This window comes from Scyliorhinus torazame, chromosome 18, assembly GCF_047496885.1.
Source record: "Scyliorhinus torazame isolate Kashiwa2021f chromosome 18, sScyTor2.1, whole genome shotgun sequence".
Classification (NCBI taxonomy): Eukaryota; Metazoa; Chordata; class Chondrichthyes; order Carcharhiniformes; family Scyliorhinidae; genus Scyliorhinus; species Scyliorhinus torazame.
This window is the reverse complement of record NC_092724.1, coordinates 121,471,129-121,484,356: the sequence shown is the minus strand read 5'-3', so window position 1 is coordinate 121,484,356 and position 13,228 is coordinate 121,471,129. Positions and strand designations below refer to the sequence as shown.

General features: G+C 46.5%; 1 protein-coding gene across 1 annotated transcript in view; it reads left to right on the top strand.

Moving 5' to 3' along the window:
• The window catches only part of usp43a (ubiquitin specific peptidase 43a), a 601,867-nt gene that overhangs the window by 375,867 nt on the left and 212,772 nt on the right, over nt 1–13,228 (top strand). The window contains exon 6 of the mRNA XM_072483264.1: nt 249–396. Within this exon, the coding sequence (XP_072339365.1) occupies nt 249–396 (148 nt within the window). The remainder of the gene's footprint in view (nt 1–248; nt 397–13,228) is intronic.

Here is a 13,228-nt window from a genome sequence, read left to right as displayed (position 1 = left end):
TTCACTATCATTCACATTGGACAGTTAAACTAACAAACACAGCTTGGGCCATAAACAGACAAGACAATTGTCTTCCACCTCACTTTGCTGTGCTGTGCTGAGTTCTTCGATGGAGACCGATGGCAATCCGAAGGTGATTGCCGCTCTGCGAAAGATCCGGGCCGATATTTACTGGTTAGAAATTATTCTTTAAACCAACTTGAGTTATCAGTAATCTTCTGACCTCCGCTTCTTTATTATCTTTCCAGATAATTTTAACGGAGGTCTATGCTAATGGATTTGAGCGTTCCTTCTCGGATGAGGAAGACTTGAACATAATTGGTGAAGGCGACTGTGTTTATGCCTTTCAGGCCTCATTTGTCCGAGGCAGCTCTGGTGGTCCTACTCGACAGTCAGGTGTGTGAAAAAAAAATCAGACTTGCTCAACAGCGGGCATACTTCAGGTTTCTGTTTGATTGTTGTTTAAGGGGCGCTGGTGAAAGGGTACAATCGCATGTGCACCCGTACACACACACATAATGAGCTGCAAAAATAGCTAGAAAAAGCATTAAGCAGATTAACTGTTTGTCCTTTTCACCAGTCCTCCACATCATATAATCATAGAATCCCTACAGTGCAGAAAGAGACTATTCGGCCCAGAGTCTGCACCAGCGCTTTGAAAGATCACCCTAACTGAAAGATTTGAAATATTTAGCTCAGTGGGCTAGACAGCTGGTTTGTAATGCAGAACAAGGCCAGCAGTGCGGGTTCAATTCCCGTATCAGCTTACCCGAACAGGCGCAGGAATGTGGCGACTAGGCGCTTTACGGGCAGCACGGTAGCATAGTGGTTAGCACAATTGCTTCACAGCTCCAGGGGCCTAGGTTCGATTCCTGGCTTGGGTCGCTGTCTGTGTGGAGTCTGCACGTTCTCCGTGTGTGTGTGGGTTTCCTCCGGGTGTTCCGGTTTCCTCCCACAGTCCAAAGATGGTTAGGTGGATTGGCCATGCTAAATTGCCCTTAGTGTCTAAAATTGCCCTTTGTGTTGGGTGGGGTTACTGGGTTATGGGGATAGGGTGGAGGTGTGGTCTTGGGTAGGGTGCTCTTTCCAAGAGCCGGTGCAGACTCGATGGGCCGAATGGCCTCCTTCTGCACTGTAAATTCTATTTTTAAAAAAACTAACTAGGCCCAATCCCACACCCTGTAATCCCAAACAAAGGGGCAATTTTAGCCTCCCCAATCCACCTAACCTGCACATCTTTGGACTGTGGGAGGAAACCGGAGCACCCGGAGGAAACCCACGCAGGCACGGGGAGAATATGCAAACTCCACACAGTCACCAAGCCTGGAATTGAACCCAGGACCCTGGTGCTGTCAGGCAGCAGTGCTAACCACTGTGCCACCCTGAGTGAAAGCAAAAGTTGATGATGCTTAGCTTCATTCCAAGTCCACCACTCGAGCAATGCTTATTTTAACGTTCTGGTTCTACACACACACACAGCAAAAAATACGAAACACTAATAAGTGTTTACCTACCTCCTTTTTGCAAATTTCCATGCACCTGACGACCACTGTCTCCTGGGGAAGAAGGGCCTGGATGTTTTAAATGGCATCCCAGTCCAGTGTTGCTCCATTAACTGTCTGCTGTGCAAGTGCAGTTTCTTGTTGGGCCAAAAGTGATTCTTGCTAAATGCGAGCTTTCAAGTCTTCTGCCACTGTTCTTGTCCTGTTGCAAAGGACTGCACTTGCCATCGACACAAATTGGCATCGGATGTTTGTGGTAGTTAATGTAGAGGCAAAGTCCAGAACTGGACATTTGTACTCTGAGCAACAATAACTCACCTGTCATTTGCATCTAAAGATATGCTGCAAAAATGAGCATGAAGTGGAAGGTGGGCTGCTGTGGAATAAGTGAATCCATTGAAGAAGCTCCAGTCATGGCAGTAGTGCTCCATCCTTTGTGGTGCTTTGTATGTTTTTGACCTCCTTGGTAATATTTTCAAGTCTTCATTTCCGTTGGAAATCCATAATTTGCTGAACACTTACTATTTAGGGGCATGATTAATAGGTCAGCTTATGTATAGATTGATCCAGATATGATTCAGCTACATTTCCAACTAATCCTTTCCCCACTGCCAGGGTATATGGAAAATTTGTGGGCTTTCACATTAGCATTTGCTTGTTAAATTACTCCCAGAATTGTGCTGCATTTTATATTAACGTGTAATTCTGCTATGCACTGACAGTAAATTCAGGCCTTCCATTGTAATTCAGTGCAAGTGCTTGCAGCATTGAATCCGACTGACTCTACAATTCAGCATTCTCAGTTCAGACTATGCTAAGCTCACAACTGTTGGGGAAAGCAATGTAAACAACATATTGTGAAGGCGCTGGCATTCAAAATCCATAAAGGACATGTTGCTTGTATTTGAAGTTCCAATTTATTCAGGAGTATTTTGTTGAATGTTTAGGTCGATGTAGTCAGAAAGATGAAGAAAAGCTGGAAACATTCTAATTTTTAATCATTGAAAGAAGTGACGATGCAAAGTCTGGAATCTGGTGAATAGTACAGATAAGCTAAATCTGGAAAAGTATTTCAAAACAGAACTGGAATTAAGAACGAGATTTTAGAAGGCACTGTGGAAGCCCCCTCCCCACCTTGGACTAAAAAGTGAGTAAGGAGCCCACCTATGAAAAGGTGAGGTGCCCTGAGCGATTGCGTGCTCGGCAAGGCGTCAGTTGGCTCACAGCCAAACTTTTGTCCCCATCTGAGAAGGAAGTCCTGTCTTTGAGAACTGCCAGCCAATATAATCTCAGCAGCGCCAGATTTGAGCTGGGACTACAACCAGAACCTGGAGAAGAGGGGGATATGGAAGCCAAATTGAAGGTGTGTCCGGGGTGTCGGCGGGCCTGGTGAGGGAGGTTGGGGAGCAGGCTTTTGAGGACCCTGGGGGGAGGGTTAAGGCAGGGGCATGACCTTGGGCAGGAGGATGCCTCTGATGGGCACAGGGGGACACCTTCAGTATGTACGTAATTCCCCTTCAAAACTACTATTGAACATAGAGCCAACACCCTATTTGATAATGCATCCTAAGCGATAAGCACTCATAACATTAAAAAGCTGTCGCTCATTTCACTCCTCATTCTTTTACCAGTCATCTGAAATATTTGCCCTCTGGTTATTGATCCTTAAGCCATTGGGAAACCTTTTCTGTTTAAAATCATGAAGGGTTTAGGTAAATAATGGACTTTCAATGCTGACAACTGTGGTGGCGAAAATAACATTTGCAGTTGTCAAAAATATGGCAACCGTCTTAGACACCTCACCGTTTCCCATTTCTGTCACAAAAGAAGCAAATGTTGAAGAACATTGTCATGTTTTGGTTCCCCTGTGTAATCGCTCTGTTTTATGGAGCCTACAGGAACACTCTTGTTCTTCCCAGCCCCTCAAATCTTCCATTTGGGTGGATCACCATCTGATACTGAACAGCCTGTGCATGACAAACGTGCTGCCGATTGCTGCCTTAAAACAGGAATGTAATCTGGATTATGGATGCTGCAACCACCTGATGGGGAACGCTGGGAATGATGGGACAGCCATCCCACCTGCAAGAATGGGGCAGTAAGCTATTCAGTTTTCAGGGTTCCACTGTCCTGTTGCCAACAGATGGGAGGCTTCAAAATCTCATGCACAATGTTTGAATGATATTCCTTTGCCTATTGATTTAACATACCTTTTCTTGCAATGGCTTAACACCTCTGCTAAAATAGCAGACCTGTGGTATATCAGAAGAACGCATTCTGCATTTATCCATTAACATCACCAACTTTGATTACTGAGCTTAAGTAATTTTCCAATAGCATATTTCATTGTCAAATGGCTACCCAAGGATTCACCTGGAAATTAGATGATTTCCACAGGAGGAAGAAGAAGTTGGAATTAATTTTCCTCATTTGATGTGGGCTCTTCTGATCGATGTATTCTAGAGGGAAGTGGATTGCTAGCTGTAAAGAAAGAATGTGCAAGGTTATGGGGATCAGGCAAGGGAGTGAGTTTGGGTAGAATGCTCTTTCAGAGAGCCAATGCAAACTGGATGGGCTGAATGGTCTTCTACAGTAAAGATTTCTCCCTGTTCAATTATTATCTGTGTAAATGATCATTGGATAATAATAATAATCATAATCTTTATTAGTGTCACAAGTAGGCTTACATTAACACTGCAATGAAGTTACTGTGAAAATCCCCTATTCACCACACTCCGGCATCTGTACGGGTACACTGAGGGAGAATTCAGAATGTCCAATTCACCTAACCAGCACGTCTTTCGGGACTAGTGGGAGGAAACTGGAGCACCTGGATGAAACCCACGGAGACACTGGGAGAACATGCAGACTACACTCGGACAGTGACCCAAGCCGGGAATTGAACCCCGGTATCTAGCGCTGTAAAGCAACAGTGCTGACCACTGTGCTACCGTGCCGTCCATGGGAATATGGTTAAAAGATGGGTAAATGGAATTGAGAGATCGATCAGCCATGATCCAATAGCCTTGAAGGTGAGGACTGATTTACTCTTGTTCCTATGCTCCTAAATGTTTCAAATATGATATGGGCCTGCAGTTGCAATGATATTTTGATACAGTTCTCTATGTTGCTAGGACACCAATTTGTTTAAATGCAGATGGTCATACCATCTTGGTTCAAAATGCAAGAAGCTAATCTTGGGTGAATCCGAGGTGATGCAGTGGTAGAGTGCATTGGTGAACCCGGGCCAAAGTTTCCCCACAAGTTAAGCTGCTGTCTCTATCATGACGCCATGCAGAAGCATCCTTCAAAATGCACTTTGGAAACACAGAAGGGGTAAGAATGGTTCTGACCCAGACCAATTGGAATCAAAAGTTGGCAGGCAGGATTGTAACTGAACAATGGAATACTATCAAAGAAGAGATAGATAGGATATGTTCCCACAAAGGGGAAAGGTCAGGCAAACAATTCCAGAGCTCCAGAGCTGACAAAAGAGATGGAAATTAAGATGAAGATGAAAAAGTATGCTTCTGTCAGGTATCAAGTGGAGCACACAACCACAAACCAGGTTGAATAAAGAAGGTTCAGAGGGGAATTCAATAAGGGAATAAAAAGAATCCCAAGATGGTATAAGAAGAGAATGGTGGCAAACATAAAAGAGAATCCAAATATATTTTATAGGCATAGAAATAGTGAAAGCCAGGTAGAAGGTGGAGTGGGACCAGAAGGATTTAAAATTGATAAGGAGGAGTTCAGGTAGGCTGTCTGTACTTATAAAGTTGATAACACCCCAGGACCAAGAATACTAAGGGGAGTGAGAGTGGAAATTGTGGAGCCACTGTCCATAATTTTCCATTTGTCGTTCGTTTCAGGGATGGTGCCAGAGGACTGGAGAATTGCAAATGTTACATTCTTGTTCAAAAAAAGGGTGTAAGGATAAACCCACCAACTGCAGGCCAGTCAATTTAACCCCAGTTTAACATCAGAACAAAACTGATGGGAGACTTGGGCAAATGTGAGATAATGAAGTAAAGCCAGCACAGATTTGTTGAGGGAAAATTGTGTTAAACTGAGTTTTTTGATGCAACAACAAGAATGGGTTAATGAGGGTAATGCTGTTGATCTGGTATGCATCAGCTTCCTAAAGGCATTTGATAAAGTTCCGCACAGTGGACGTGAACAAACTTGGAACTCATGGGATTAAAGGTACAAAAACAACGTGGATTGGCCGAGTGATAGAAACCAAGAAAGTCATGGTTGGTGGTTGATTTGCTGGCAGGAGGAAGGTTTATAATGTGGAATTCCCGGGGATAGGTGTTAGGATCCCTGCTCTTCCTGATATATGTTCATAATCTAGACCTTGGTGTACATGGTATAGTTTAAAAATTTGCAGATGATGCACAACTTGGAATCCATTATTAAAGAGATAGCAGCAGGACATTTAAAAATTGTAATACAATCAGGTTGGGACAGCATGGTTTTGTTAAAGAAAATTCGTATTTGACTAATTCGAGTTCTTTGAGGATCTGACAGAGTGGATAATGGCGAACCAGTGTATTTAGAATTCAAAATGGCATTCAATAAGGTGCCAAATAAAAGATTACTGCACAAGAGAAGAGCATATGATGTTGGGGATGATATATTAGCATAGGTAGAGGACTGGCTAACTAACAGGAATCAACAGAGTTGGGATTATTGCATCATTTTCAGGTTGACAAACTATAAATAGTGGAATACCACAGGGATCAGTGTCGTGGCTCAACTATTAACAGTCTATGTCAATGAAGGGACCGACTGTACTGTAGTCAAGTTTGCTGACACAACAATAGTTGGAAAAATAGGTTAGGATTGAAAGGGCTAGATTCTCTGGCCTCCCTGTAGCGGGTTTCTCCACTTTTGCCCAAAGGCAAGATCTTCTGGTCCCGCAGCTGCCAATGGGATTTACCATTGAATCCATCCCACGGCATCGGGAAACCCGCGGCAGGGGATGCGGCACTCGCGGGACTGGAAGATTCCACTGCCGTGAACAGCCAGATGATCTCGCCCAAAGAGTCTGCAACGGGTTAGGTTAAGTGAGTCAGCAAACATTTGGCAGATGGAGTTTAATGTGGGAAAATGTGAGGTTGTCCAATTTGGGAGGAAGAATATAAAAACAGAATATTATTTACATGGAGAGAGACTGTAAAATGCTGCAGTACAGAGGGATCTGAGTGTCTAGTATGTGAATCCATCCTGGGGATTGTGGATGCTGAGAAGATGTTTCGCCTAGTGGGGGAAATCTAAAATGACGGGGCAGTATCAAAATAATAAAAATAATAATCTTTGTGTGAAGTGTGAAGTTACTGTGAAAAGCCCCTAGTCGCCACATTCTGGCGCCTGTTTGGGTAAGCTGGTACGGGAATTGAACCCGCGCTGCTGGACTTGTTCTGCATCACAAACCAGCTGTCTAGCCCACTGAGCTAGTGCCCTTTTATGGGAAATGGGAAATGATTTCCCGTTTGACAGAGATGAGATGGGATTTATTTTCAGAGACAGTCATATAGTTTTTGGAGTTCTCTCCCCCAGCGAATAGTGGAGGCTGGGTCATTGAATATGTTCAAGGCTGAGTTTGAGTTGGACAGTCTTCCGATTAACGAGGGAGTCCAAGGTTAATGGGGAAAGGCAGAAAAGCAGAGTTAAGGCCACGTCAGATCATCCATGATCATAATTGACACGCCGAACAGGCTTAAGGGTCAACTGGCCTATTCCTGCTCCTATTTCTTACGTTTTTATGTTATGTTCGAAGTATTATGAACTGTGAGGAGGAGAGAGTAGACCTTCAAAAGGACATGCGACATGGACAGGTTGGTGGAATGGGCAGGCAAGTGGCAGATGAAATTTAGTGCAGAGAAGTCTGAAGTGATGCATTAATGATCAGGCGAACATGGAGAGACAATACAGGAGCGGAGGAACCTGGGTGTCATACGTGCATAAATCATTCCTTGGAGAAGAGAAGGTTGAGAGACAATTTGATAGAAGTATTCAAATTCATAAGTGGTCTGGGTGGAGTACATCAGGAAAAACTGCTTCCATTGGTGGAGGGATCGAGAACCAGAGATTTGAGCATTGGCGGAATAATGTGGAAAAACTCTTTGGATGGTGGTTAGGATCTGAATGTATTGCCTGAGAGAGTGTGGTGGAGACAGGTTCAATTGAGGCATTCGGGATGAAACTGGATTATTATCCAGAAAGGAAGCATTGCAGGGCAACAGGGTTTAAGTCGGGTGTTCTTTCCAAGGGCCGGTGCAGACTCGATGGGCCGATTGGTCTCCTTCGGTACTGCAAATTATATGATTTGGAGATGCCGGCATTGGACTGGGGTGAGCACAGTAAGAAGTCTTACAACACCAGGTTAAAGTCCAACAGGTTTGTTTCGATGTCACTAGCTTTCGGAGAGCTGCTCCTTCCTCAGGTGAATGAAGAGGTATGTTCCAGAAACATATATATAGACAGATTCAAAGATACCAGACAATGCTTGGAATACGAGCATTAGCAGGTGATTAAATCTTTACAGATCCAGAGATGGGGTAACCCCAGGTTAAAGAGGTGTGAACTGTGTCAAGCCAGGACAGTTGGTAGGATTTCGCAGGCCAGATGGTGGGGGATGAATGTAATGCGACATGAATCCCAGGTCCCGGTTGAGGCCGCACTCATGTGTGCGGAACTTGGCTATAAGTTTCTGCTCAGCGATTCTGCGTTGTCGCGCGTCCTGAAGGCCACCTTGGAGAACGCTTACCCGGAGATCAGAGGTTGAAAGCCCTTGACTGCTGAAGTGTTCCCCGACTGGAAGGGAACATTCCTGCCTGGTGATTGTCACGCGATGTCCGTTCATTCGTTGTCGCAGTGTCTGCATGGTCCATGTTTCTGGAACATACCTCTTCATTCACCTGAGGAAGGAGCAGCTCTCCGAAAGCTAGTGACATCGAAACAAACCTGTTGGACTTTATCCTGGTGTTGTAAGACTTCTTACTGTGCAAATTATATTAACAGGTAGAAGGCAGGAGAATGTCATTCATTGAAGTGCCTCTTCAAAGATTCAGAAGAGACCGGATGGGCTTCTCTGCTGTAACTGTATCCTATTAGTGCCTAACTACATACAGACCCTATTCTGTGTCATTTCTGGTGTAAATAGTAATTGTGCATTAAGCACAGCCAGAAATCCAGGCCACACGATTTCACAGGAATGTGGTTTGATGGGAGGAAGTGAAGAGTAACTGTTGTGCCATATCAGCAACCCTTTGTTGAAGAATGTGCGCACTGCTTTCAAACTTCAAATACACAGGAAGGTTCCACAGGTAATGGAGCAAACTGGGATATGAAGAGGCCAGCTGTGCATGAAATCATTTATTTCGCTCTGAGACGTAGTTCATAGAAAAACACAGCTCTGAAGCGGGAATGAAATTCCATTGCATAATAAATGATACGCCACACGGGTCAGAATTTAAATATAAAAGAAAATATTTTGAGTGCAGATACTTGAAATTCTAATCACCTGCATTTTATCTGGCTGACTTTCTAAAGCCTGATTAATATTATTGATGTGTTCAAAAAAAAAAAAGGATTCAAATTACGTCAATTGCAGTTCTTTTCACGGCTTTTGAGTCGCTTCAAAAATCAAGCTGTCTCATTTAAGGCACGAGGCTACACTGGGCATATTTTGAAAGCTTTTGACTTTATTTTTTAAAATTTACTAAGAAAGTGACTACTTGCCGCAGTATAACTAGCAAATTGTTCTCTATGGGCGTGATTCAACCAGAAGAGTTCAAAGTGTATTTTTGGGTCAGATCGACATGTGCTTCTCGGAGCTTTTTGGGTGAGATTCACACCGCTATTCAACTACACCTTAGGCCGTGATTTAACGGCCGCATTGCGGTGGGCGAGGATCCGTGCGTGCCGGTTAAATCGCAGAAGAGGCAGAAATTGGAATTCCCCGGGCCACGCCGAGCGCCTAAGGGATCACGATCTAACCGGCCCTGTTGGCAGATTCTGGATCCCGCCCAGAAGTGTCGAGACACCAATTGCCACCATTTAAGGGCAATCTTCATCTCATTAACAAGATGGATGCCTCATCCAATGGCCTTCTGGGAACTAACCGGCACCCCTGTGAGAAGTCACGTGAGTGCCGTTTAGCACTCCTATTTAAAAACGGAAACCGTGTGCAATGGCTGCTGAGGGGATCGGAGGAGGTGAATAGCCTTCTTTGTTTTCAGGCATTCAGCCCAGGGGCACTCGAGCTGCAGCTCCAGTCCTTGAGAGAGGGGGCATGTGAAGTTGTCCCTAGGAGGGGACGGGCCTGGTCAGGGGGCTGGGCGCCATTGGTTGGGGGTCGCCCCTGGGCTGGGGTGGGTGGGGGTGGGGAGGGGGGGGTGAGGGGCTTAGCACCTGTGGGTTCCACAGGCCATTCACCAAATTCTCTACACCCATAATGCGCCACCAGTTCATTCCAAGGCTCGTGCGGGGACTTATGTGGCATATCACAAGCTAGAGCCCAGACGTGCTTCCCTGAAGTCACGGGTGCCCTGTATATCCGGGCAGCTGACTATATAACCGTGAGCTGGAGCATGTCCAACAAGATGCCCAGGCAGCATGATTCACGCCATCGCCGGGATGTCCCAGGTCCAGGAGGTAATTGATAGCATGCATGTCGCCTAATGTCCGGAGCCCTGTCCGTCTGGATGCTTTCCTGCCCCTTATGGGCTAACCTCTGCGAGGACAAAGAGAGAGCAATGTGAGCTGCACACTTGATGCATAAGGGAGGGGGTGTCTATGGCAGATGGCATATGTGGCCACTGCTCCTGGGCATGGAGCAGTAGTGCTGATAGGTGCCAGGGTGTTCTAGGGCATGGGTGTGGTAGTATGCTTGGGAGTGAGGGGCGAGGGGGTGGAAATGCGAGATGTCAGCAGTTGACGGGGGAGGGGGGGGGGGGAGTCATGGTGATGGCAGGTGGAACCAATACAAAGGGGCGGTTTCGTCTTACCCATGCTGCCCGGTGGAGGTTATTGGTCTTCTTCCTGTACTGGACAGCAGTCCTCCTGGTCACGCTGCCCACTCTGACGGTTGCTGCTACTGCCTCCCAGGTGTCATTGGTGGCACTATGGCTGATCCCCCCCCCCCCCCCCCCCCCTTGACAAGTGTGTTCAGAGGAAGCATTTCTGAGCATGTTGTACCGTCAATATGACGCAAGGCAGGTTGAAGTAACATCAATTAAAGGCTTTATTGAGCAGAACTTGATCCCCAGCAGCTTGGGTACAGAATGCAGCTGCTGGGGGAAATCTGGGTTCTTATACCGGCATTTCTGGGTGGAGCCCAGTAGGCGGCAGAATCTATCAGGACCCGGTATCCATCTACCAATAGCCTGTCGGCATCGTGGTGTACCGTGTTACCCCTAATACATACCACCACAGAGCAGTTCACCCTTTTTAGCAAGGAGCCGCTGGGCTTGATCCAGCTAGCGGAACAGACATTTCCGCTGTGAAGATCATGGAGGATCATTTCCGTAACTAGGTGCCGTTAAATACGAGTTGCGGTTTCGCTGGCTCCTCTGTCGAAAAGCACCTGGGAAGTTACGCCCGATACGGCACTTAGAACTTCTCCTGTTAAATCGTGTCCTTTGTCATGTTTTGGGGCCTTGAGGAGTTTCTCACTGGTCAAGCCCACACACAAATGTTTTCAACATTGAGGAGCTGAACTTGCCGGCGAGACCGGCTCCGCCGAGATCAGGGTGCCATTTTGAAAGGCTGTCCCGATCAAGTGTGCTTGAGGCTTCCCCACCCCCCCCACCCAGGAGCAATGTCACCACCTGCTCACATAGGCATTACCTCCCACCCCCCTACGTGAGGATTCTTCACTATGGGGTCACTGTGGGCTCGCCCCCCCCCCCACCTTTGGGGCCCCCCTTTTCAGGGCCCCCCATCCTTCACTCACCTAGCCTTCTTTAAGCCCCTTCATACCCTTTCTTCACCACTCCACCCTACATACACCGCAAACCCCCCCACCCTTTCATGGGTAAGGTCCCCTCAGGCCCAGACCCTTGGCAGTGCCACCCTGGCACCTGGGCACCCTTTGGGCACTGGCAGTGCCACTGCCAGCCTGGCAATGTCACACGGGCATCTGGGTAATGCCAGGGTGACAGTGCCAAGGGCCAGGCTGGCATTATCAAGGTGCCCGGATGACATTGCCGGGTGACTAGGTGCCAGAGGGAGACGTGTCCCTGACCACTCGGGAGTCTCCAGTGGCCTGGCCTCCCGAGATTCATTGGCTTTGCCGCGCCACCAGGTCGGACGTGACGAGGCCATTAAATAGCACCGTAAAAGGCATTTCAGTCCATTTAAAATCAGAGCACTCGGGTGGAGAATTGATAAAAATGTTTTTCCTGTGGTAAACTGACTTTCAGTTTTAATCAAAGTGGAAATGATAGTAAAGAAATTATTTATTTGAAGCAGAATTTGTAGCTGAGAAATAATTGCAATTATTTATGTGCAAAAGAACTGTCAAACCACCCTTTCTCCCCTCCTGGCTGCAATTGGAAGGCCTGCCTGGGGAATCTCGATGAAAGGGTCTCGGATTGAGGGGTTGATCATTTAGCACAGAGGTGAGGAGAAACCTCTTCACACAGGAGAGTTGTGAATCTTTGGAATTCTCTACCCCAGAGGGTGGCGGAGGTTGCGCTGTGAATATACTTAAGGGCGAAATAGAGAGAATTCTGGTCTCTGAGGGGATCGAGGGATATTGGGGCGGGATTCTCTGACCCAGCCGGACCGCAGAATCGCCGGGGGGCAGCCTGAATCCCACTCCGCCGCCGGCCAGTCAGTGGCCGTTGGCAGCCCCCCCCCACCCCCACCCCCAAGCGATTCTCCAGCCCACGATGACGATGGGCCGAGTGGCCACCCGTTTTCGTAAATTACACCAGGTCCGTACCGGCGGGACCTGGCTCTGCAGGCGGTCTGCGGAGCCCTCGGGAGGGGGGTGGGGGGGGAGAGAGATCTGGCCCCGGGGCCCACCGATCCACGGGAAGGCCTGTGCCTTGGGGGCAGTCTTTCCCTCCACGCCATTCCATTCTATAAACTAAATAATTTGAGAGCAACCCAATTTAAAATGAATTCCCTCTGACAAATTGTAATTGATCTGAAGCCGACTTCACTATATCCTCATTAACTCATTGGGAGTGTTGCACTGAAGAAAATTTACTGGTATTGCTTTTTAAAAGCAAAGAAGTTTAAATACGCTTCCCAGGAGGTACAAATTGTATTGTATCTGTTTCAATTTGACATTTTGATTTCCAAATACTGGAAGGCTGATGGGATATTGTGACACGCAAGTGTTTTAATTATTCCCCAAAATAGATCAATGAATAAAATAATAGTGTTTTGTGAACAAAGGGAGATAAAGGGTTTTGAACTGGTTCCTTATTGCTGACACCTTTGTTAGATAGATATGTGAGATTTGGAGTTTCTGGAGAACACATGCTTCCTTCACCTTGAAGATTTGCCTGCACACACACACACACTCTCTATCTCTCTCTCTCTCTCTCTCTCTCACACACACTTGCTCAAAAGCATTCATTTTGATTTGAACTGGTTATCTGAACACCTGGTGCAAAATGTTTTGAACATTTTGGCGAAATAGTGCCTTGGCTTCATCAACTCTAATTCCGATCATGTGTTGCTCAAATTTCAAGGCTAGCATG